This window comes from Gambusia affinis, linkage group LG07, assembly GCF_019740435.1.
Source record: "Gambusia affinis linkage group LG07, SWU_Gaff_1.0, whole genome shotgun sequence".
Classification (NCBI taxonomy): Eukaryota; Metazoa; Chordata; class Actinopteri; order Cyprinodontiformes; family Poeciliidae; genus Gambusia; species Gambusia affinis.
Genome location: NC_057874.1, coordinates 10,903,422 through 10,929,768, shown reverse-complemented (window position 1 = coordinate 10,929,768; position 26,347 = coordinate 10,903,422). Strand labels below are relative to the sequence as shown.

Genomic DNA, 26,347 nt, shown 5'->3' with positions numbered 1-26,347 from the left:
AGTTTTTTTATATTTATTTTCGTTCAGGGATTATTTTTTGTATTCCTTTGGAGTTCTGGCTTTCAGAAATCTTTTTCAACATTCTTCTTAGCCCTCAGCACATTTCCTCTCTGGATTTTTATTTCTATTTATTTATTTTTTTCCATGAAAACCTTTATTGCTGTTTCTGATAACAGAAAAGAGAAAAGTGTACAAACAAACAATGTGTCATACCTAAAAAAGAAAAATTAAATATTTAAAAAAACATATTATCCCCAATCTAGAATCTTGGAGAGAAAAAAAAATCAAAAACAGATGTAAAGCACTGAGATGTATCAGTGTATGAAGGGTCAGAAAGCTTTTTGAAAGGCTTTGTGACTCCAGGGAACCACAGTGAGAACCATCAATAAAAGTCGTCTGAAAGCGATTTCATAACTTTGCAATTTTTAGTTTTTTATGTAAAGCATCTGCTGAAATGTGATATACAAATAAACCTGACTGACACTAAAAAATCTTGACCAGAAACAAACATTATCATTTGTTTGAGTATCAGCTAACAACTCCTCCGGAATCACTTTGTTGAAGCTGAGATACAATTTTCAGTTTGTCAAACAGTTTTTTCTTTGGTATTTCTCAATAAAAGTAACAGCAACAAATTGTTTCTTTAGTAACAAAGATTCAAAGAATCCAATTAAAAATTGGTTCTTTGCCTTTTGTCTTTCAGTTTACGTCCCAACACTTGCTGATGATTTGAGCTTGACAGTCTTTTGTAAACCAACTGATTCATAAGGAGAGTCAAAAGTGGCTGGATAACAAACATGTTTAAGACTGATCAAAAAAGCAGAAAAAATTCCTGTGAAAAAGTAAGAAAAAAAGAAAAAAAGTTTAATAGTTTGGATGAAAATGATGAAGAAATGAAAGATGATATTAGGTTCTGTGTCATACAAAAGAGTTTAGATAATATCCTAAAATCCCACCATAAATAAGATGCATAAATTATGCTTATGTTTATGTTTATGTACAGCTCTGGAAAAACTTAAGAGACCATTTAAAATGATTAGTTCCACTGATTTTACTTTTTGTAGATATACATTTAAGTAAAATGAACATTGTTGTTTTATTCTATGAACTACTGACAACATGTCTCTGAAGTTACAACCAAAATTTAGTATTTATTGCAGAACATAATAATTTGTCAAAATAACAAAAAAGATGCAGCGCTTTCAGACCTCAAATAATGCAAAAAAAAAAAAAAAACAACAACAAAACATTCATATTCATTTAGAAACAACAAAACTAAAGTTTTAGCACAGTTTAACAAAGTTCAGAAATTACTATTTGTTGGAATAACCAGGAGGTTTTCAATGGGGTTCAGTGCAGTGGGATGTTCAGTTTTTCCAGAGCTGTGCAGCAGAAATATTCAAAATAATTCACCCAAAAATGTCACTTTCCTTTGCATCTTAGCTCAAAACGATTTTAGAGAAGTGCTCCTCGAAATGTGCTAACATCTTCAAGTAAAAGTCGCAGTTTTTACTCTCCAAATTTTAAAAAGTCATATCAAAGTGAGTCTTTCTAGGTTCCCAGTAGAGCAGGCTCCTCCTCCCACCCACCACAGTGCTGAGAAATGTCACTAGGTAATAATTGCCATGGGGATGGCAGAGCCTGCTGAAGCTGGGGGCGGTTTGACTGAGGTCCATCACTGAGGTGTGAGGCCTGTCACGCACCAGCATCTTCCAAATGAGACAGTGGCACGATTGATTTGATTAGACCGAGCATCCCCACATTTTTTTTTTATCTACTTTTTCTGATGAAGGTCACAGCACTGCTTTGCCCTTTCGAGTTTAAATGTTACCTTAAGGTCAAATTGTTTGAACTGAGTCCTCCCGCCAGGTCCCTCTTCTCTGGGATATCTATGTGAAGCCCAGAGATTAAGGGGCGCACAACCAAGTCGGGAATGTAATTATAGCATTCTCCCTGCCCCCGTAACAGATTGATGTTATTTTGCTGCTTTGTCATTCTGAAATGCTTTAAATTTTAATATCAAACAGAAACACCGTGAGTGCTTCTAAACAGCAGCTATCGAATGATAATAGGGAAAATAAGCAATCTAAACCAACCAGACCAAATTTTAAAAAGTAATGCTAACAATTAAGACTTAACTGGAATTAACATTTGTATTTTTATAATTTTTTTTGTGCACTCAAATTAATTGTATGAGCTGCATCCACGTCTGATCCACCTTTTGACCTGTAAAATAAAGAAATTCCTTAAATAGAACCGATCTAATAACATGAGGTACGGAAAAGATCATAAAAGTAACAAACCCTAAAGAATCTAAAAAACAAAAGGAAAGCAATATTCAACATTTGCCAGTCTAAAATGGATTGCAAATAAATTTCTAAGGCTTTAGGAAGTCAGGGAACCGATTGGACAGCTCGTCTTCAAATGGGAAAAAACATTTAACAGTGGTGAGCCAACGGGACTCTACACTATAAAGAAGAACTTTGGAGGGTATTAATGTTTGCTGTTTAAATTACAAAAATATAAATCAAACATAATAGCTGTTCAATTTAATGTTTACCAATGGAAATTTTAAAATTTGTAGTCGCAAATAGACCAAAACATTGTTGTAACATTTACTGTATCTGCTGCTAGATTAGCGACTATTGCTAAAGATACGTTTGCCTCTAGCTAAAGTTTTTAAGTGCAAGCAATCGTCATTAATTAAACAGTGTACTTTACCTGTGGTTGTCAGGAAAAAGGTTTCCATGTCAGCTTCTTCAAAAAGATTTCATAACTTAAACCTTCAGCGATAGCATTAGCTTAGCAACAGAGCCAATGCTAATGTCAAAATTGCTTGCAAGTTTAGTTTCTTACTGTTAATTTCTCCCTTTTTCTACTTAATATTATGTAAATTGTCAAATTTGATGTGTCTAAAGTCTAAGTCAATATGAAATAAAATACGCACAACCTGACTAATCAATTTAGGTAAAACAATTATTCTGAGAAAAATCAACACATTTTCAGCCAAGAACATTGAAAACATTTTTCTATTTCGCCCCATGTATCTTTTTTTTTTCTTAAACACCCAAATTCTTTGCAGAATTATTGATTGAAATCTCCTTAATTAAATGTATGCAATCTGTTACTCCAATTTTCTTGGTTAAAATCTAGTGGTTTGTTTTATCAGTTTTACAGAGCCTTTACAAATCATACAGAAGGTGACAAAAAACCCAGAACAACATTTACAGTCCCATCTAAAGTCAACTTGTTCCCTTATCTCAGTTCTTAACGAGAATATTTGGTTGTCTTCAGTTCATGACTTTTCCCTAAATATACTTGGGTGATGTAGCAGAACAATTATCTGATTTGAAGGGCTCAAAAACAAAGACTATTAAAACAGTTGATATGAATAAATGACCCACAGTAGTTGTTGTTACCAAGCTTGGCACAAGTTATTCATTATAAGGGGCCAAGTTAGTCTGAACAGCTTTTCCCCTAAATAAATAAAAATTGAATTTGAAAACTGTTCTTATACATCCCCAGTTGATTCTAAATCAATGAAAAGTGACAAAAATAAAAACAAAGAAATATATAAGAATGGAAAACCTTGTCCTTTGCTATGCAGACGGAAGTTAAGCAGGTTGTGGCAGAAATAGGGCTACAAATTATAAGAGTGGATCCAAAATGTTTTACAAACATATAAAGTCTTTATTACAACACTTTCTTCCACTCAAGGTTTGGCCTTTTCCCCTGAACACATTCATATTGTTGCAGAACAGTGGAAGTTATTCTTTTTTTGTTGTTATCACAGCATAAAATTGATCTCTGAACAAAAGCGAACCCTATAACACATCATTCACAGTTTGGGATATTATTTAGTCATGATGAAAAGAAAGTGTCAAGCTTAACAAGTGTTTGATTTTTGACTGGCATTATCACTGAAACAACCCTTGAGAAAATACTATGTAAACCCTGTTTCCATGTAAGAAAGATTATTTCTGACAGTCATGTCAACATATTTTATCTTTAACAGTTTGCTATAAAATACCAGCTGAATACATTGTCAAGGTCAGAAACTTTATAACCATTATTCCTAAAAGAAAAAAAAAAAGCAGATGCTCTGTGATCTTACATTAACTTAGAGTGCAGAAATGATACCTGACTGAAAACACTGAAGCATAAAAATCCTCCTCTCCTGCACTGAGGTACTGTGAAAGCCTCTGACAAGGGTCGTCAAAGTAAAGGTTTTACTAAAAAAAAAAATGTCTACAGGCAAAAACATAGCAACAAGGTCTGCTTACTTGTTAAGAAAACAAAAAATATTGTCTTGCTTATCTTTAGTTTAAAGTTAAAAGCTGAGATTCACAATATAAAAAACTGCACTCACTGAGTGGCGTACACAACATAAACATATACGTTCTTACAAAAAAATAAATAAACACTGTTTATTACATTAAACGACAAAAGAAACAGAACCCTATTTGGATGTAATGCAGTCCTCTCATAAAACACTGTTTAAAAAGCCATATCCAAATATCCTGCTTAATAAACTGCATGGCAGAGAGTTTCAATAACCCTGAAGATGTTTTCTAATCTAAATGGAGCCACTTGAAATCTCACCTGATTTCTTAGGAAAAAAATTAAAGAAGGTCTTATTTAAAGAAAGGAAGCTGTATCATCTGCACCACTTCCATTAAAAATGAAACCACCTGGCTGGATTTGGGGACTGGTATTTTCATTTAACAGATAAAAGCCAAATTACCTGTTATACCTTTTATTTTATTGCTGTATTGTTCTAATTTTCAAAGAAAGTCCCCAAAACCAACATTTTCTAGACCACATAGACTTCAAAATGTTGTATTTGTATCATAGACTTTATATTTGATCCCTTAAAATTACAAAAGAATTCCCTAAACATTTACGATTTCAAGCGCCATTTTGTTTCTCTCATGCAACTAGATTTCTAAATACTGTTACAATTTATGACTTTGCATTGTTTAAAGGGTTCTTTCAGTGTGAATTCTCAGGGTTCCCTTTGTTATTGTTCTGAGCTGAGTGTTTGTGTTTGAAGCCAAAGTGCAGCAAGTTCTTCAAATTTATCACTTGTATAGGGATTTCCCTTTTCACAAGGAACAGTTTGAAATACAATCCTTTGCAATCTCTTGCAAAAAAACATTGATACCTTTTGAAACTTTTTCACAATTTGTCAAATTACAACAAAATGTTCTGTATTTTACTGGATGTATATGTGGCAGACTGACAGAAAGTAGAGCATAATTGTGAAAAGTGAAGTGGGAGGAAAATAATACACAGATTTTGGCTTCTCTAAGTTGGTGTATTTTTTAACCGTGAGTCTTTTCACTGTTTGTCCAGTTTTAGCCACATTCAGATTAGGCCTGAACTTTGACTATACTTAAACATGCTGTGATTTAAGCCACAGCCTTTTACCCTAAACTTTCTGATTGTTTAGGGTGGTTATCTGGCTGAAAGGTAAAACTCTCAGTTTCAATTGTTTTGCACTTTGCAATTTGTTTAAAAATTCCTACAGAATGTATTATGAAAACAAAATATTTGCTTTTGAGTTTCTAGGCAAAATCTTTTTGTAAAAATTGCTAACCATCGGTTCAGGTGGGCAGCCATCTTGGTAGGTTTGCTACTCACATTCGATTTCTGGAAAGGTTGTGATTTCTACTCACAACCTTCCAGTACGTCATTCAATACCACGAGGTACTGAAAGGTCGGGATATTGTTCTCTTTGAATTTCTCCACAATTTTATCCCTAACCTTTCCGCTGTGTTCCTTGGTCTGTATGATGCTGTTTGTTCTCGAACTGGTCTCTCAAGAACAGCTAGATGTATTCAAAGATCAGTTTATACACAGGGATAATATTTGCTTTGGTTTAATTAGGTGACATCTTAAGGCAATTTATTTGAGGGTAAAAGAGGTTAGTAATGGAATACATGTGGACTCTTTTCAGATTTGTACTTGTAAATTTACATATTCTTTTAAGTTTCTAAAAACTTGTGAATTGATAACATTTTTTTTCCACTTCATAAACCCCTTTGAAGCATGAATAATACACAGAATGTAATGTAAAAAGTGTGAAAAAGCTCAATTGGTATTTATACTTTTGCGAGGCACCGTAAGTTTGTCACAAGGAGCTGAAAAATATAGTGAAACCCTAAAGGGTCAAACCAAGTCACATCTTTCAACAAAAGTGTAAAAAGAGGGAATTTCCTGGAACTTTTTACGTCTTTGATTGCAACAAAAAAAAAAAACCTAGTTGTCTGTATATATGTGGTTGTTTTTTGCCTGTTCAATCTCAATAAACTCTGAAGTTTCCTCGGCAATCTGTCCAGGGATGCGAAAATCAATAGGAATGGGTTGAGCTATCTCAGTCGGTTGGCACTGAGCAACAGGGCAACAGGCCTCTCCCCCCTTCGGGCTGGAAGTGCTGCGAGAGTTTTGAGGGTCCAGGTTGCAGGCAGTGCCTTGAAGAAACTGAAGAAAGTTCTCCTCTATGGACCCGTCACGGCTCGGCAGTCTGTCCTCCATTTCGACCCCAGCTCTGCGAAACAGGCAAGGAAGATGCTTGCCGAGCTCCTCGCGGATCTGTCTGTTCAGACAGCCGTAGAAGAACGGGTTGGAGGTGAAGCAGAAGTAGCCGATCCAGGTCACCACCTCTTCCAGAGAGGCCAGCGCAGCGGGTGGACTGGCAGCCAGAGCTGAGTACAGGTGGAAAGTGAAGTAGGGCAGCCAGCAGCACAGGAACTGCCCGCCTACAGCCGCCAACACGGCCGCAGCCTTTCCTCCCCCGAAGGGTCGGTGTGGAGTGGCTCTGTCAGTGCCGGTCCCAGTCCCAGAGCTTGTGACCATGGTGGACCTGCTGCTGAGCGACTCTGACCGCTGCCGTCGCGGCGTGTCCATCCAAGTAGGAAGCGGCCCATGGTGCATGGCGGCCACCCGAGCCACTTTGAACATGTTGCAGTAGACGACGAGGATAACCAACAGTGGGCAGAGGAAGTACACCAGAGTGAAAAGGACCATGAAAGCTAAGCGGTTTGAGCCTCCTCCAGTCCAGTGAAGGGAGCAGCGCCTGTGACCCTGAGAGGTGGGGGGAGGTGGGACGGCCCCTCCACCTCCTCCGCCGACCCCACCGCTCTCCAGGAGAGGAGTTCTTCCGCCTTGCAGGAACCAAGCGAGCAGCGGCAGAGCAGACATGGCCAGAGCTTTGACCCAGATCCCCACGAGCACCGAAGCCACCAAACCAACAGTCATCTTCACCTCATAACGCATGGGATGTATGATGTAGTAGTACCGCTCCACGTTGATGACGGAGATTGAGAGAATGGCAGCACTGACTAGGCACACGCTAAGAAAGACGTAGCTCCGGCACAAGGCCTCGCCAAAGAAGGCCCGGTTCGAGAGCATGCCGAGCGGCATCAGCACCAGGGCTGCCAGGAGGTCCACCACACACAGGTGGAAGACGAAGGCAAACTTGTGGAGCTGAGGGGCCTTGGCGATGACTGCCATGACAGCCACGTTGCCCACCACAGCCAGCAGATCCATGAGCAGCATTGCTAGCAGGGCTAGCGCCTGGGACAGAGCCCAGCCTTCGGGCAGCGACAAGGCGGACACGTTGGAGACGGGCTGTGGAGTCGTGTGGGAGGAGTTCCACGTTGGCTCCATTGAAGGGTAGGATGGGGCAGGCGGGCGGGGTCAGTCACAGGCCCATCACCCATCCTTCAAAGCCAGGGAGCGCGGACAGAAAGTACGAGGTTTGAAAATTAGGTCAGATGTTGTCTTGTAGGTCCAGAGGGTGATGCTGGGATTGTCAGAGTCTTCAGTCACATCCCGTGTTAACATGAAAAGAGAAGAAGAAAGGTGAATGAGTGAGTCAAAGTTTGAATGTGTCATTTATGTATTCAATTACTGATCAAGAAAATAATTTATTACCACTTTTGCAGCACTCTAAAAGCACAAAATCTAACCAAGTATTTTTCTAATATTAGTTTACTTGAAATAATGCAAAACTAACTTACAACTTTTGAACAAGATAAAGAAGGTTGTTTTAAGTCAATAATTCCTTAATAATGATGAAAAAGTACTGTTTCCACTGGCAGATTAATTCACTTATAAAATGGGAAAATTGTCTTGTTATAAGTGAAATAATCCACCAGTGTAACTAATACATATTTTTTCATTAAAACAAGCTCCTACATTTTGCTGCAAAGTTGCTTATAATTTAGTTTTGGCGTATTTCTCATCTTTACAAATGCATTCTTCAAACCTTTCCACAATTGCAACCACACATTGTTTCTTATTGAGATCTTAGAAGATATACCAACACAAATTAGAGAATAATTGTGAAGCGGAAACAGAACACATGATTTTCTTTTTCGTGTGGTGTGCATTTTTATCCAGACCCATTAATCAATTAGCTTTTGAGTCTTTTGAGGTTCGTCTCTTTTGGATTTGCACATACAGACTGAAATCTGATCACCCAGTGTTCTTTGCATTGCTTAGGATTGGTCAAATTAAATGGGCTGTGAACAGCAACTTCTAAGTCTTGCCAAAGTTTCTCAATAGGATTCAGGTCTGGACTTGGACTAGGCCATTCTAGCATGAGAGATGTGCATATCTCTCTTCCACATATATTCTACTTCTATACAGGGAGGATTTCTGCTTTTTAACTCTTTTTTAACAATAAAAGTTGAATGGTTTCTTTATAAGATGTTCAAAGTCTTAAACTTTTTCAGAACTTTATCCCTCACCTGTTTGTTCTCTAAGCTGGATTTACACCGAGATTAAATCACACACACTTCTTTATCTTTGAAGGCTCGTGGTTGCACTGGGTTTTATTTGGTGGCATCAGAGTAAAGGGTCTACGTGCATATGAATGTCCCATTTGTTTATGTATTTCTTTAAGAATTTGAAAAACTTGCATAGGTTTCCATTTATTTCCTAATTACATTTTCTTTTGAGTTAGTCTAATCACATCAAATACAATAAAATATGTGACAATTTGGGTTTGTAATCTGACAAACTTCAAGACACATCAATACTTTTGCCAGGGCTTATATGTGGAAAAGCTTTTAGCCCATTTTTAGCAACAAAGACAAGAATATTCGGAGCCCAATAAAGTATAGGTACAAACATTTTAATGCTACTCCTCTTGAAAACAAATAAAGCACTTTTGAAAACTTTATGGAAAACAATCTGATTAATCCAGAGTATTCTGGATGAACACCAGAAGGTGATGTCCTCGGTTTCCAAGCATACATCCTCTGAATGCATGAATGCAAGCTAATTCACCAAAACTAATCCTGCCACCGAACAGGCAATCTTTCCACCACATCCTGTTCTTGTTGTATAACTTAAACCTCATATTTACAACCTCTTAAAATGAAATACAGTCTCTGATTTACAGAACCCCCAGAACAGCATGTAGGTCTAAATATGCTGATCATTCTCTTGGAGCATGCTCACCAGAATAGGATGTCGGCCACTTATTAACTAAATTCAGTCTCAGTTTCGCACAATGTTTGGACCGACGTCAAAACATACATGTTTTACTGCTGCTCTGCTGTTTTACATTCATCTTACATCTGACGAGGATGCAGGGATTCTCTGTGTCCTGTCTGTGATGCCATTTGAGCAAATCTGGGTAGAGAAATCCAGCCTTAGTGTGTCTTATAAGCTCTGATTCACTGTCCTCCCAGAGCATCGTCTGCACATCACACACAGAGCTACTCCCAGTTCAGCTGAGCCCTGGTACCTGATGTGGTCCGGTCTCACCCGCTTACTCATCTGTATGTTAATCGTTCTTGTTTGGAACGTAACGTAGGAAAAGGAGGCCAACATGATTTAAACATCTTTAAACGTCACATTCCGGCTAATGAAGATGCATCTGTTGCTGATCAGATGGGAAGAGAGGAAGCATGCAGGAGAATATGTGGAGAATCAGAGACAGTGATGGGAACAGAGCAGGAAAGAGAGCACTGTGTACCTGAACCAGAATATTTCCCTGATGCCGCTGTCTGCTGCTGCTGCTGCTGCTGCTGCTGCTGCTGCTTCTGTCTTTGAGGATGGAAATGATTTTTCTCCCACTGCTGAGCCTCATACTGGAAATCAATCACTGTACCTTGTGAACACTGTTGAGGCACTTCCCAAGGAGTAAAGCAGCCTCTTTTCCCATCCCTTCATCTGCCCTGAGCATCCTGCTCCCTGGATGACTGCACGGCTGTGGCAGCAGGGATTCTTCTGAAATACTGCTGATGCAAATGCTGGCAGAGAAGCTCCCTCTCTCTGCGTTCCCCCTGCGCTCACCCACAGTGACCGCAGAGATGGAGCAGGAGGCTGCGAGGAGCAGGACCAGAGATGCTGCCGCTTCTGGGTCCTAGTGTCCGCAACACATTTGCAGATTTTACATACAAAAATGTGAAGCAAATGTGAAAGTAACAGAAAGCATCTAAATATATCCAGTGTATGTATCTGTCTGTGGAAAGAGGGGGGTTGTTTGTTGTTGTTTCTGTTGTGATTGTGTCAAGTATTGCTGAGGAGCTTGGAAGATGTTAGCAAATATGATCTGTAGAGTACATAAAAAATTATTTGTCATTTCTCCCAAATTTCGTCTTTTTCTGAAAGTTGTGATGTAAAAAACATGACCGCACAAAAAATGTTTACGCGAAACATTTTTTTCATCTAAAAAAATGTTTGTTTTTTACATGTAAAAACAAACATTCATACAATTTCATACGTACAAGTAAGACATTCAGTAAAAACTATAGATAGTCAGAAAAAGCTAATATTTTTTCAAGATTTTTTCTGATGTAATGTAAAATGTGAATTACTGTTAGAGCATTTTAAGTTTTTCCCCGCATTATCACCCTTTAATTGTTCTCTAGTTCTTCAGTAGAGGGCTCTATTAAATAAAAGGAAATTCATTTTGTAATTTTCAATTTTCTTTACACAGTAAACATAAACCAGTGGGATCCCATCACTGCTAGAATTTCAACATTGACCATAAAAATAACGTTTTGTTTTGTATGCTGAGAATGAGAATACTCTGAAAGTTCAGTTGAGTATTGCATCTTATTAATTTAACTTTGTTAAAGTTCAAAGAATAATCCACGTTGTTTGATGGTTGTGCCTGTGATGAACCAATAGTCCTACGAAGATAAGCAGTGGAACCGTATCAATGTTACTTTATTTTTGTTCCTATAAAGCAATTTTCCTTCTAGCCAGGTGAAAAACATAAAAAAAAAACACAAACATAGACACAAATGCTCAACGGCATTGGCAAAAACACCAGAACAAACACCAATTAAACCCAATCAGTTTTTAATTGGTATTTGATTCAATGAATTCATTTTTTTCTTTGTGTTGGAGCTCGGTTTGTTCACAAATACTGCAAATCTCAGCAAATAATAACCAATTGTCCTTGACCGGTTTTCAGATCAGACATGGCCGACTCTTCCAGATTTCACTAAATCTAGACTGAACGCTGTTAGTGATGGTGATGCTCTTAACAGGAAGACCTTATAAGATCTTGATTACAACCTCTGAGAACAGCTGACATGTCTAAACACGTTGCCTCCATTATAATTATAAAAAACTGCATTTTACAGTTTCAAGCACCATTGCTTGAAACTTTCTCATTTCAGATTTCTCATTTCAGATTATTTTACCACTTTATCAATAACAGTTTGTACTAATTTCACATGTTTAAACTTTCTTCGTGCTAAACGTTTGCAGAGATGGAGAAGCATTGATTAGGACAGACCTCAGCCTCCTCCGTTCTCAAACGGGGACTCTTGTTGCCACAGTGATCTTTTTCACATACTGTTAATCTCATCGCCCTGTCTGTGGAGAACAATGAAATCTGGCTCATTATGGATAAAGCTACTCTACAGAAGGAGTGGGCATGAAGCTCCTGAGTCCTGGATGTTACACATTTGCATTTGCAAGGTCCCCCACAGAAATAAACAAAACATTTGCATCTCTTGAAAACCACATCTTGCTCCTTTTTCAATGTTGAAAACTACATTTTAATTTGTTGTACCTTCAGCAAATGTGATCTAATATTTTTTTATAGACTGAATGTGATGATTTCAAGTTGCATTAGGAATTATTTATTGTCTGTTTGAAAAAATTTGGAACAAAGAGATTCTGTGGGGCGGTGTTGAGCAGTTAGTATCCTACCTCCAGCAGAGCTCTTTCTGAATGTCTTCTGTTTGTATAAACACAGATTAGTTGAGATCTGGCAGCATGCCTTGAGATCACTGTATGTTAAAATTGAATTCAATTTCAAAATATTCAACTAAAACTATCTGAACATATCTGTTTAACACGATAATATAGCTTTTAATCAAGGGAGAAAACAATTAAATTATTCTTACTGGTTCAAAAATTGTATAACATCGTGACAGTCATTTCGATTTTAATGTTCAAAGCCGTGAAAACATTACGACACCCTATGACAGCCTCTGCGTGTTTTTAACATTTTTAGACATGGAGATATTTAATATCAACTTTAAAAATTCAGAGAATTTTAGATAATGAAAATCGACTAAAACCTTTTTTAAATTTTTCTGTATAATGTAATAAAATAATGAAAATTAGGACAACCTTGTCTGCATTTCCACTTAAAATTTATGAAAATGCACAGAGGTGTAAACTGTTTGCATAGGCTGTTATTTGCACATTTAATTTACTCCATTAAAAATGTTTCTGCTACATTTATAATGTAAGTTTTTATCTTGCCTCAGTGCTGCTGTTTCTTTTTTTTTAACTGCTTACTTGTACTTGTTCTTACAATGAGACATTAAACTGCATAATAAAACATAAAAATAAAAACTTTAAAAATTTAGCACTTTTGACCGATAGTGTATGTAATTTTTAAGCACTTAAAAAAATTATACTGACCTTTTTTGCAGCTTTATGTTAATTCTGGTATAAATCCTTGTTTCTCAGAACCTTCAAGTTTCACTATTAGAGTTAATCTTAGACTATGACTTGACAGGAAGCATATTGTGCATATTCCTGCAGATGGTTTCATTACAAAACTTCATAATATGAGAAAACATGCTGCATATGGATGTGTAGGTAAAAGAGGCAGCGCTCACATACTACTGTTGTCTTGGTGAAGATGTATCAAGTGTCTCGTAACACTAAGAAAAAAATTAGAAACACACACAATGCCTCAGAAACTCCAGGTCTGGGAGAAAAACCCACTGTAGCTATGCAGTGTGATTTTAGTGCATTGTGTGAGTCAAACTGTAAGTTAGCATCAGTATCCCGGTTTGTGCATGTGTGTGTGTGTGTGTGTGTGTGGGTGTGTGTGTGTGCGTGTGTGTGTGCAAATGTGAGAGTGTGTGTGTATCAGGTGCTGACTTGTGACAAAAATAGTACAGTCTTGCTCGGCCGGCAGCACCAATCACTGCCACCACAAATACAATGGTTTCCATGGCAGCCTTGAAAATAGACTCCAACGTTCGCACTCAGAAATAGCAAAAGGACGCTGCAGAAGCCCCAGAGAGCCTCCACTGCCAATAATAACTACCCACAGATACGGACATGCAAAACAACAGCAGCACTCAAAAATTAAGCCATGCCATTACATTTACCAAAACATAATTACGGCCTCCTACACAAACAATCAGCTCCAATTCAAACGCACTTACAGTATGGGGTGTGCTAAACATTAGGGCAAACATTAATCCGCTTTGTGTTTAATAACATAAAAGCAAAAAACACAGAGAGGCTGCTCAGTCAAGCTGCTCCACCGCCAACATCAGCGAAGGAGAGAATATTTACAAATGCCTGAGAAGAATCTTTCACGTGTCATTATCAGACGACTCCTAAAAGTAAGAAAAATGTGTTCGAGTGATGGTTCAGGAGATAAAGTGGTGAATGTTGCCTTGGAGACTCAGAGAGAAAGGGATTTTTCTCTCTAAGAGAAAGTCAAATATGTTATGATTTATTTTTTTTTTACCTTGGAAACAAGTAGAAATAAGTCAGAGACAACTGAACCAGGAGTCGCTTCTGGTCTAAGTGGTGAACCTTTCTAGTTTATATCATATTTGTCTGGGTAATATGGCTGTGAAGTCTTCACTCTGAACCATCCATCCATCTTCTATTCACCTTTGTCCCTAATGGGGTCGGGAGGGTTGCTGGTGCCAATCTCCAGCTATGTTCTGGGTGAGAGGCGGGTTCACCCTGGACAGGTCGCCAGTCTGTCGCAGGGCAACACAGAGGCATACAAGACACACAACCATTCACACACACACTCACACCTAGGGAGAATTTAGAGAGACCAGTTAACCTGACAGTCATGTTTTTGGACTGTGGGAGGAAGAGAACCCACAATGCACAGGGAGAACATGCAAACTCCATGCAGAAACACCCCGGGCCGGGAATCGAACCCACGACCTTTTTACTGGAAGGCAACAGCGCTACCAACTGCGCCACCGTGCAGAACCATTACTTAGTTAATTTTGGTCTTTGAACGAAAACCAGACCATTTTGCCTTCATAACTCATTCAGTTTTAATTGTATTTGAAAACATCACAAATTAGTAAAATGGAATCAAACTACATTAGAGTCCATTTTTGTCATACCTAAAGTTTTATTTATCTATATATACCTGTTTGTGTTCCCATAGAAATAACTCTTACTTGAGTGCTTCTGTGTTGAGTGGTGTTTTTTTTTTCCTCAATAAAGCCATTAATAGCTATTAGTACTGTTTCTTTTGAGCACAATTCCTGGATCAGAGCTTCTGTGTTCAGCCGAATTTCTTTCTTGGATAAAGAAATTCCTGGAGCAAAAGCCTCCATTAACTTTGTGTTCTTTGTTTTTCTTTCCCATAGAAAATAGCTGATCTGTGTTTGTCTGTTTCCTAAACAAAGTCACAAGTAGCAGTAGATTACATTTAATATTTGTGCTTATTTCACATGGAAAGTACTGCAGGTTCAGTGTTTCTTTGCTTAGCTGAATTTCTTCACTTGATGAATCCGTTAATATCTATCAGAACCATTAAGTTTTTCTTTACTTTTGAAAGAAATGCCTTCTGTGCTTCAGTGAATTTCTTTACCACATGGTGCTATTAATATTGTTACCAATAACTTGTCGTCGGTTTTCTTCTTTCCCATAGAAAGTACTGCTGGGCCAGTGCTTCTGTGTTTAGCCGTGTCTCTTCCCTCAATAAATCCAATTATAAATGTTACAGTAACTAACTTTGTGTGCTTTTTCTCATTCTTTCCCATAGAAATGAAGGCATCAGTGGAGCTACTTGTCCTTAACATTGTGTGATCTTTTCTTCTTTCCTGTAGAAAATACCCCTGATCCTCAGATTTGGATTTAACTGTGTTGGAATAACATTGAACTGGTCTAAAAGGAATTTGCATAAAGCTGAATTTTATATTATTGGACACAAATAGGAACTGTTTGTGAATTAGCACTGAATTTAAATGAATCAATGTATTTTTAAATACAACAGAACCATTTTAGTAATAGTGACCAGCCAATATATTATGACTTTAGGAGAGTACAGAGCAACACTGCATACATAAAAACTTGGTATATTCATGTCTTGCTTGAAAAATGTTGCATGTTTGAAAACCAGCATGTCAAACAGAGAGCAGCAGAGATCCATCACAACTATCAGCCTCAGCAGAAAACTATTACTGGATAAAACATTATTATTAAAACATAATTTCTTTAGTATAAGTCACAGAATAAGTCACATGACACATATTTAGTATGAAGTAATAATTCTTTGGATTCGCATCATTAATGTATTGAGTTTGCTTTTGATGTAACATGAGTTTGTCTTGTTTTTGCTTTGCTTTGCTTTGCTTGGCTTGGCTGGGGTTTGGGGCTTGGGTTGGGTTTGTTTTGTTTTGGTTTGGTTTATTTCGGTTTTTTGGTGTTATACCAGACTGAATCACTCTGGAAACAGCAGCAGCCTGCAAGTTCAGGCAGTCGAACTTACAGGTTTGACCACATGGTGGCAGTGTGTCCACAGTATTGCACAACGTGCAGCAGTAGCTGTCCAGTGGAATCAACGTGATAAGAGTTTACAGTAATTGGCTCGGTGAACTCCTCTGATATATCATCATCATCATGTTACACACACATGACAAGACACACCCAGCATGCTTTAAATAGGCCGTTTCTCTTAAACAAGACGTGATTTATTTTTTGTTAGACTAATGTTCATAATAAATTCCTTTATTCAAAGTCTGTGTGTATTCAGTTCACCATGAATACAGAACTTTATATTAATTCATATTATTAAAATATAGTTACTTACTGTTCCTAATAAGGTCAATTTGAATTTGGTTTCTCATGCTTTTATAAAAAATAATAATAATTAAAAAAAACAATACAGTTTAGTAACCTTTAGCTTTATACTTCACTCAACCCAGAGCAGGAATTAGAACAAACTTTTACTTCTCTTTTCTATTAGTTTATCCAGAGAAACTCCTCTTAGTTTATAAATTGTGGAGCACTTTTTATTTTGCTTTTGTTATTTTGTTTCTATTTCCTCTAATTCACAAAAAGCACTTTGAATTGCCTTGTTTCTGAAAATGTGCTGAACAGATGAAATTATCTTACCTTACCTTACAATGACTGTTCTTATATATGTAGCAGTGTGGTGCAGACTAGTATTTCAAGTTTCATGAAGTACATGCATGAAGAATTTGAGTTATGCTTCCTCATGACTCAAGCATGTAATTATGTTTTAGTCATAACATATAACATTCATAACTTTTGTTCGAAGTGTTGAAAAAAATTGCAGACTAATTTGGAGTCTAATCAAAACATTTTTGAGTCAAAAAGAGGATTTATGACAGAAGTACCAGGAAGTATTTGGGTTAACATGATGTGACAGTCGGCTGAATGTTGTTGCAGTTGCTTGCACTGCTGATTATCCATAAAATGCTCCAGGTTTTCATCTGAGTCTGTTTAGAGTTTTCTTGTATCTGTGCACAAACAAGACGTACATACATGTTAGATAAATTCTCCATGCTAGTTGTCTGTATTTTGTGTCTCTCTGTTGCCCTGGTAACCTCTCAAGGTAATACCCCATCAATCTGACCACAAAAGGTGTATGCATCGGCCTGCAAGTGTTAAGCTGCAGGCTGTTCTGTAGTAATTGTTCTGTAGGATGAAGTGACCACAGAACAATTACAAGTCTTTGCTGCAGAGAGAAGGGAATTCACAAAGCAGTGTGGTCACCTTCATTTTTTGCAACAGTTTCGCACCACCTGCTTGCTTTGTTATCAATAAATCTGCACTAATATACATGGATACATAAACATTTCTTCATCATCCCAGTTTTTTTCACAAAGTCACAGAAAAAAAAAAAACTTCAATTAGAGCGTTGAAAACAGAATGCTATTTTCTTTTTATAAATTCAGGAATAATTATTTCCTAATTATTTAAATGTGAGGGAAAACATCATAACAGCAAGACACTATGTGCTCAGCAGCTGATCTGCCTTTCTGTCTACTTTCAGAGAAGGACACTCAAACTTAGAGTTGCACATTTTTAGCTCCTACAAGTAGCTTTCTAAATTTGTCACAGACTCTTCAAATATTTTTAAACTCAATGCAACAGAAACATGATGACTTAGACTACACCGTAACTTAGAATTTATGGTAAAACACGGGCAGCTGTGCTTGCCAGAATTTTACCATATTAATCAGTATTTATCCATATTTACATGGAACCAAGCAAACCAAATCCCAAGAAAAAAAAACAAAAAACATTTACAGCAAAATCTTGGCTTATTTCGTGTGACTGAGGTCAAACTCTGGTGTTCACAGCCAAATATACTTTAAAAATAAACTGGAGGAAGAGTTAAAAGGAAATAAACGGTATAAAAAAAATCTAATAAATAAGTGCCAACAATTCATCCAGAAGCAATTTATCTGTATAAATACAGATACATAAATTAGAGCTTTCTTCTTAGCTTTAAATTTATTTAAATAATTTACATCCATTTTTACCCGTCTGCAGTGCTTTTGGTTGTATTTATAAATAATCTAATGCTACAGTTGCTTTACTTCGCTGTATTGTTATATAGCTACCAGCAGTTTAATGCATAATCAAAACAAAATCGATATGGATCACCTTCAATTTATCAAAGTGTTTAATTTACGTCTCCATTTATTTTCCTGACTTGGTAAAAGGGTGAACTCATTAAGCTAATGGTCCAATGCGCACTGGGCGCCTCTGGTTGTTACCGTATTACCTGCTGCCGGTGGCCCCCGGCGGCTCCTCATTTATAATTCCCAGCAAAAACAAAAATCAGTCTAACATCTAAATCAACCTTTCCATCTGATCCTCCAAAGCTCAGTGCAGATCAAACCAGCAGCTCTGTGAAAAGGCTGCTGTGGCAGCTGCTGAGCTGAAAATCACAACTCCCGGGAGACAATGCCACATTGTGATCGTGACTGCGTTACGGCAAAACATCGCGCTCATTCAAAAGAGTCAAAAGCTGCGGGAACAATTACGATCCTGCTGGTTTAAAGACAACATGGCTGCCTTTCATTCTTCTCTTTGTTTACAAGTTACGGCAAGCAGCATGTGATATTATTTACTGACAACAAAATCCAGCACTATTTTCAAAACTCCTGCATCATATACTCACAGTTATTTCAATTCAATAAAATAGGCTTTCATAATAACGCTAATTTGTTTCAATAAGTAAGGAATCCAACCCAGGTTGCTGCAAGGCCACAGTGCTACCAACTGCACCACTGTGCAGCCCTCAGTTATAAATTTATTCTCATTCATTTTAATTAATTACTTTACTTATTTGCAAGGAACAAAAGATAGAAGATAAGAGTACATTAAAAAATGTAAACTAATTTTAAAACTTTTCTTGAAAAATCTATAAATAATGCATCAGCCAAACTGTTCAGATACATATAAACCTTTATTATTACTATTACATACATAATTACTATTCAGATTATATGATCAACCATTGGTCTCCCTTATTACAAAAAAAAAAAAAAATCACAATTCAAAACGCTCAGGGAATTAACGTGGCAGGGACCAGATGGATGCCATTTCTAAACCACAGATGGAAATAAAGTCAGAAACGTTTTACCATGGTGCTGCTTTAAAGTCCTCCTCTAACAAAAGTTAATTTTGTAAGTCCAGTGTGAAGTTTCTACAGTCATTCATAATTTGGGATCCCCTTTCAGCTGCAGGTGTTGGTTCATAATGTTTCATAAAGTCCAAACTCACAGCAGCCTTTCAGAATACTTCAAGCTCATCTCCTTTTGACGACAACATGTGCAGTGACATTACTGTGACAAAGAAGCTTTTAAATCAAAACTTACATTTCCACAACTTATCTACTTGTCTTCTCTTTCAACTGTATGAGCAACTCCACAAATAAATCCCTGTTAACATTATCTAATATTTTTATCTTCAGTCCATTTCTATAGTCTTTCATGCACATCTCTAAGCAGACACTTTCTTAATTTTCAGCTTTTTCAGGGCAACATTATGTAAAATCCAATTTTTTTAACTTTACACCATGTTATAATGTTATTCCTTCATCAGAAACATACCTGTAGTCTTGCCTTGATTCTTTTAAGCATCTTTTAGAAGTCCTTTAATCTCCATGGCAACCAATCAGCTGTGCAAAACGCCTGGGTGGATCTAGCACCGCCTTTCGAGGCTGAGCTGCAGTTTCCAAGCTTCCGCCTCACAGAGCAGCTGTCCTCTGAGACTCCTCCACTCAGCTCCTTCAGACTAGCGGCAGCAATGAGCAAACACCTGGAAGAGCCGCATACCTTCTGAGCTCATTATACAAGCTACTTCTTAGTGCAACTGGTAAAACGTTACTGAAGGGTTAATACTATTGACCCTTCAATAACGTTTTACGAGTTGCACTAAGAAGCAGCTTGTATAATGAGCTCAGAAGATATCCACGTCATAAAGAGTAGGAGTTCTTAAAGAAACAGAAGCCCAATTTAAATTACAAATTCTAATTTATTTTAAGTTATATTTGATGCATACAGCATTTTTGTATAAACTGAAGTTAACATATTTACCTGATTGTGCTATAAAATGGCACTATGTGCCTGGAAAACACACTAATGCTGTCCCTTTAAGATGATCCCATTTCTAACTATTTAAATAAGGAAATCAGTCAAGAGCTGGATTGATGCTTCACTAGTTTTTGTGAAAGTACACATTTTTATATTATTGGACACAAATATATTCATTTTGCTGCATCTTTTCTTTGGTTCCTATTTATTTATGGGTTGTTTTTTTTTTCAGCTGATCACGTTTCCTACCCCACGTTGACCGGTGCCAGTTTAATCAGACTCATGAAGCACATGACGTTCATGCTCCTAATGCTGAAATCTCTTCAGGCTCTGCTTGCTCCTCACGTCTCGTTTTAATGACTGCTGCAGGTTGTGCACAGCGTCTTTGTCCTGACCTTCCGCACAGCTACATAAAAAAAAAGTATTAGATTTTAAACAATAAAATCAAACAATTTAATTTCAAATTCAATAGGATGTAATAATCCTTAGTGATTAATTTTAAAGAACTGAACAAAAGTTTAAGGTTTTGCCTAAGGGACACAGATTTTACTTGATTTTTGTGGTTGATGTGATAAAAACTCACTGCCACCCATAAAAATGCTCTGATATCTTGGGACTATCAGTTCATGGTTCTGCATCTAAGCAGATTTTCTCAAGTGGAACATTTTTTACCCTGTTCCTTTCTACAACACTCTAGTCTGATAAATGTCATTTTAGCCTGTAAGTGACAGAGACATTAGAGAGGAGCGGAGGAGAGAGGAGCCTCAGCCCCTCCCCTGCTGTTCACGCCCCTCGGATCGGGTAGCAGCCGGCTGCATTTCTCCCTCAGGAGGTCTGGTGTGCTCGGTAAACCCCGCTCTTCTCTGTTGTGCCGGGCTGACAGATGAGACCGCTGATCCCCGCTGCTCACTGCTGGAGAGGAAGAGGATGAGACCGTCCTGTAGCACAGACTCCTGATCACACTGAAGGTAAAGGAGGACGGCACCCCGTCCTACAGGACAAATTTTTATTGCTCTGCAGGGAAAACTGAAAGGATAGTGAGCCGGAGTAAACTGCAGGTGATAATCTTTTTTTTTTATTATTTGGCACAATGATAAACTTGTAATTTGAATCATTAGTTGTGTATTGGTGATTAGATTTTTGCAGACTACACACAGCTTTTTTGTTGCTGCTCCACCACTGCACCACTTTGTATCCAGCTTCACAATAACTCATAATGAAGTGGCATCTCTTCCCTTGTTTTGGAAAAAGCTTTCACAAAAAAAAAATGTCTTGAAAAACTATTTACACTTTTCATCATAAACTTCATCATAAACTTCAATGTTTTTTATTAGCATTTTATGTGATAGACCAATGGAAACTATCTGAAAATGATAGCTTTCATACTTTTTAGCAAATAAAAATGTTTGCAACAAGTCCATCCTGTGGCATGTACTTGAATTCAGCCTCCCTGAGGCTGTAGAACCAACATTGACTACAATATTGATTTACTCAAGATCTGAGGACAGTGAGCAGATGAAGGGAACTTTTCCTATTCCATTTCCTGGTGAGACGGGAGATCTAATCAATTCACAACCTTTTTCGAATCAATATCAAATAATTTTTTCAAAAACAGTATTGCAATGTATTAATGAATCAAAATTTTTATCCACACATACCCTTGGGCTAGAATGTGGCTGAGAAGGCCAGACAACTTTATGCTAGCTTTCCACTCACTTTGATTCCACTCACGTTTAAGTTTTTCCAAACTGTGTTTCTGTATTGAATCATGTTGGGATGAAGCTCCGGGACTCCTTCAATTTCTTCCAAACTGATCCGGATTTCAGATGTTTTCATTCTAAAGTTGTCCTCTGTTTTTCAAAACATCCAGTCAATTAGTGTGCTTCTGCACATTAATGAGCAAATTTGGCATTATTCGGAAAGAGCTTTGTCAGAGCATCAGTTCTAAAATATATTTGAAGACCATAATTCTCCAGCAGTTTCCTTCTGCTCCAGAATTCTCCTCACGTTTGAGTTGGTTCATCACATTACATCCCAATGCAACAATTTGAACTTAGCTATTGTAATACATGTTATTTGTTTTGTGTCATTACAGCCTCCAGAATCTTCTCTGGACCCTGGGACACCATAATCAGAATCTTGCACAAAGAATTTCAACATGATGTCAAAAAGATGCTTCATTCTATTTCTGCTTCTAGCTTTAATGTTTCCTGTGGTTGCAGCTAATAGGCTGCTAAAAAGAAAGCCTCAGGACCATCAAAAGCTTTGTGTGTGTGCTAGTGACATCATCAGCTGCTCTAATGGGAGTCTAACCAACGCCACCTTCGACCTTCCTCAGCATACAGTAGTTCTGGACCTCGGCTTCAACTCCATCACTCAACTCCGTGCTACATGGACGTCGACTGATCTCAACCAGCTGCAGACGTTACTGCTGAACAACAACAACCTCACCTTCCTCTCCTCTGAGGCCTTTGTGCACACGACAAGGCTACGTCACCTGGACCTCTCCAGCAATCGCCTGACCCTCTTGGACGAGATCGTCTTTGAGCCGCTGGAAAACCTCGAGATACTTCTGCTGTTCAACAACTGCATATCTCAAATCGACCGCGCTGCCTTCCACAGCATGGTCGCTCTGCAGAAGCTCTACTTGAGCCACAATCACATCTCACGCTTCCCTCTGGAGGTGCTGAAGGAACGGAGCAAGGAGGACTCTCCTTTCAAACTGCTGGATGTCTCCTTTAATAGGATCAAAGTTCTTCCGGTGAAGGAGCTTCAGGCCATGCGCGCCTGGCTCAAGAACGGTGTCTACTTCAACAACAACACTCTGACATGCAGCTGTGAGCTGCATGACCTGGTGGCCCACTGGCACCTCAGGGAGCTAAGCTCTGTGTCTGACTTTGCAGACAGCCACACGTGTAACATGCCAGGTAAACGGAATGAAAAAATCCTGAAGCTGAACTGCAGTGAAGTCAAGATTCTGAAGAAAGAAGGCTACTTGGAGGAGACCATGGTTCTCGACTGCGACACCAGACAAAAGTACATGGCGAAGAGATGGGTGCTGCCTGGAAACATATCAGCAAACAACACCACCGTCTTGAACGGTAATTTCCTCAACATCGGGCCGCTGAAGGTGGAAGACTCTGGGGTTTACACCTGCTACGCCACCAACGATTCCCTCAGTGACACACTCCACATTACTGTGGTGGTGTTTAACTCCACTAAGAGGGGCGGGTGGGAAGATCTAAAAACAGCGTACACCACCCTGGGAGCATGTGTGGTCAGTATAGTTTTGATCCTGGTCTACCTCTACGTCACGCCCCACTGCTGCAGTTTTTGCTCAGGTGGGAACACGGAGCAGGACGGCACCGGAGAGAGCCTTCACTCCTCCACTGTGAGCCTCCCTCTGGCCCACGAAGAGCGGGGAGCGGAGGCCGCAGGATTCGCCTTCAGGCACGGGGACATGCAGGAAAGCAAGAACGGAAGACTGAATCCAATAGGCGAGGACGACTAGCAGACAACGAGGAACAGAGACAGAGAGACCTGAGGCGGCATCTGCCAGCTCCGATGTTCCTGTGGTGGGAAAAACAATATCAAAGCATTGCAGAAACACCAAAGAAGTATTTCTGGTCCAGTTTATTGAGAAAATATCTTAGAACACTTGAAACAAGGCCAAACTAACGCAAAAGTAACTTTTCAGCAAGACATAGGAGCCTGATTTAAGTCAATACTTGCTCAATATTGATGTTAATATTGATGAAAAAGTACTAGTTATAAGTGAAATTACCTGCCAGTGGAAGAAAAAATTTTTTCCACATTTAAAATTGGGAAATGTCTTGTTCCACTGTCTTGTACAACTGCGGCTAACAATTATTTTAGCAATCAATTATAATCGATTATCTTGATTACATTAGATTAGATTTTCTCTCGGTATTTTTGTAGGTGTTTTAGTTTGAGAAATGGTTTATTTCGCAAAAATTGCAATGAAAACACGTTTTTCCCACGTCGCACGAGTCATGTGATCAGCATTATTATGATCATGACAGATTAATTAATCGATTAATTCGACTAAAAAAACTAGCCCAGTCTGCTGATTTTCATTTAATACTTTTTATACAATATTACACTTTAAAAGACATAATAAATTAAATAATTTGATTCATTTTAAATAAATTGCTAAAGCTATCCAACCTGAGGAGTTCTAAGTAGTTTTATTTATTATTATATTATTGTTATTATCTTAAATGCAAAATGTATATATTTTTGCAAAGTTTTAGCTTTATTACTGCTCTGACTGAGTTATTCAACATAGACCAGCAAAATGGCCTATGTTGAGTCTGTATGCTCCAGTTAATGATTAATTAGTTGATAATTATTTTTTGATCATCAACTACTCACAATGAATCCAATTAATTATTTCAGTTCTACTGTCTTGTTACACTTACCTGATTATTTCACTTAACTAGTAATTATTTACTTTAAACAAGCTCCTGCACCTTGTTGAAAAGTTATTTATTAGTTAGTTTTGTCTTATTCCAAGTGCTAACATGTTTGTACCAGAAACTAGACCATATGCTAATGGGTCAGAGCAGAGAAATGTCAAGAAAAAACCAGGATGTGTGAGGCGGAACAAAGGCATCATCACTTTGAAATACCAGGACTTTTGGCTTCAGTCAGAAAACTTCAATTTAGTTTTCAATGATTCTTTCAGAAAGACAATAATCCTAAAACATGTGACCAGATCAACAAGGTAACCACTCACCAGACACAGAATCCAGACCTGAAACCTTCAGAGTGAAGTCTGGCAAAGCAGATTTTATTTTAACGTTATTTACACATATTTGCCAAGAAGTGTGGACGACACTGTATGCAGCTTTAATAAAAATCCTTTATAAATGCCTGAAATCTCTCATAAAACAAGTATACTTGCTGTGCACTTAAGAACATGAGCATCTGAGTTATTGTTTGCACTTGTAATGGAAGTACTTGAAATGCTTTTAGGACCACAAATACTGAGAAACACAAGCCACTGACAAACCGCATGAGAACAAATGGCATCCAATGGCAGCAAAGAAAAGAGAGATCTCATCCTGTGTGGCTCTCAGTGCTGAAACCGAGATGCTCATATTATGCAAAACAGGCAAAGCTTTTGAGATCATTATCAACATTAGCAGTTCATATTTGATGCATTATGTTGCATTCCTGCTGTTTTGTTTTATTCTTCACAATGTATGGTGTTTCTTAGGCAATGTAATTAATTGCCTAAGAAACAATTGTGATCAAAGTTTAAATACTAATGTGTCTTTTTCCACTAACAGAGGCCTTTGCTTTTGTGAAGCACACATTTAACATATTTTTAAAGTTTCAGTGAACTAACCTGTGCAACAGAAGCATTACCATCACCACTGTGCTTATTTTATGTTTTATTAAAGATGGCTGTAATTCATTGAAGTTCATAACTTGTCTCATTTAAAACAAAATTAGAACTAAGATTAACTAAGAGGGCACGCAGAAATAATTAACAAAAAAATTGTCTTTTGTGTCACAATTTACTGAATTTAAGCTATACTCTGTTTATTTTTATATGTTCTTTAAAACGAATCTTCATCACATTAGATTAGATTTTCTTTTTTTGAAAGTGTTTTATTTTGAGAGTTGGTTTATTTTGCAAAACTTGCAACGAGAACACATTTTTCCCAATTTCACACGAGTCACGTGATCAGCAATCGGACGTTACTACTGGCGGGAAGGACGGAGGAGACGACAGGAAGTGGTAGAAGGATCATGACACGGCATGTTTTTTAATAACGTATCACATGATCAGACTTATTCACGTGATTTTATTTACATTTATTGTTTAATATGAAACACCGCAATTCCAAAAATGTGTTTTTTCAACAAAATTTTGCTTATGGTCGTCATGGAAACACAACTATTTTTTTCTGCGATTAAGAGCCGTCATTTGATCCAGGTGTGAACACTAAAAAAATGCAGCTCGTGATGATTAAATTGATTCAACAACAGCCAGAAATTGTTGTAGAAAATTAAAATAAAATAAAACTTAAGTAATATGACCAAATTTACATGAAATGTAAGCAAAGTATTCATTCAAGGTAACATTATATGTTATGAGCAGATTATTCAAAGCATAACTTCTTTCCATCTTAGTGTAGATTTTATTTAATGTGATTTTCTGGCTGGACAACATAAATGTAACTCTTACATCTATGATAGTTCATTGCTCCCTGAAGGCCTTCAGGGGAAAACAACTGAAAGTCAGTTCCATCCAC

At 37.7% G+C, this 26,347-nt stretch overlaps 2 protein-coding genes across 2 annotated transcripts; one reads left to right on the top strand and one right to left on the bottom strand.

Moving 5' to 3' along the window:
- Window positions 1–1,205: 1,205 nt before the first annotated feature.
- LOC122834628 (G-protein coupled receptor 61-like) lies at window positions 1,206–10,364 on the bottom strand. The gene is made up of 2 exons (XM_044123214.1): window positions 9,992–10,364; window positions 1,206–7,823 (listed from the first exon to the last, which is right to left on the bottom strand). Exon 2 carries the CDS (start codon window positions 7,669–7,671, stop codon window positions 6,262–6,264), a length of 1,410 nt encoding a protein of 469 aa, XP_043979149.1. The 5' UTR covers window positions 7,672–7,823; window positions 9,992–10,364; the 3' UTR covers window positions 1,206–6,261.
- A 10,557-nt stretch (window positions 10,365–20,921) lies between these two features.
- Window positions 20,922–25,489, top strand: LOC122834627 (amphoterin-induced protein 1-like). The gene is made up of 2 exons (XM_044123213.1): window positions 20,922–21,028; window positions 22,156–25,489. The coding sequence occupies exon 2, from the start codon at window positions 22,219–22,221 to the stop codon at window positions 23,569–23,571; it is 1,353 nt and encodes a 450-aa protein (XP_043979148.1). The 5' UTR covers window positions 20,922–21,028; window positions 22,156–22,218; the 3' UTR covers window positions 23,572–25,489.
- Window positions 25,490–26,347: the final 858 nt, after the last annotated feature.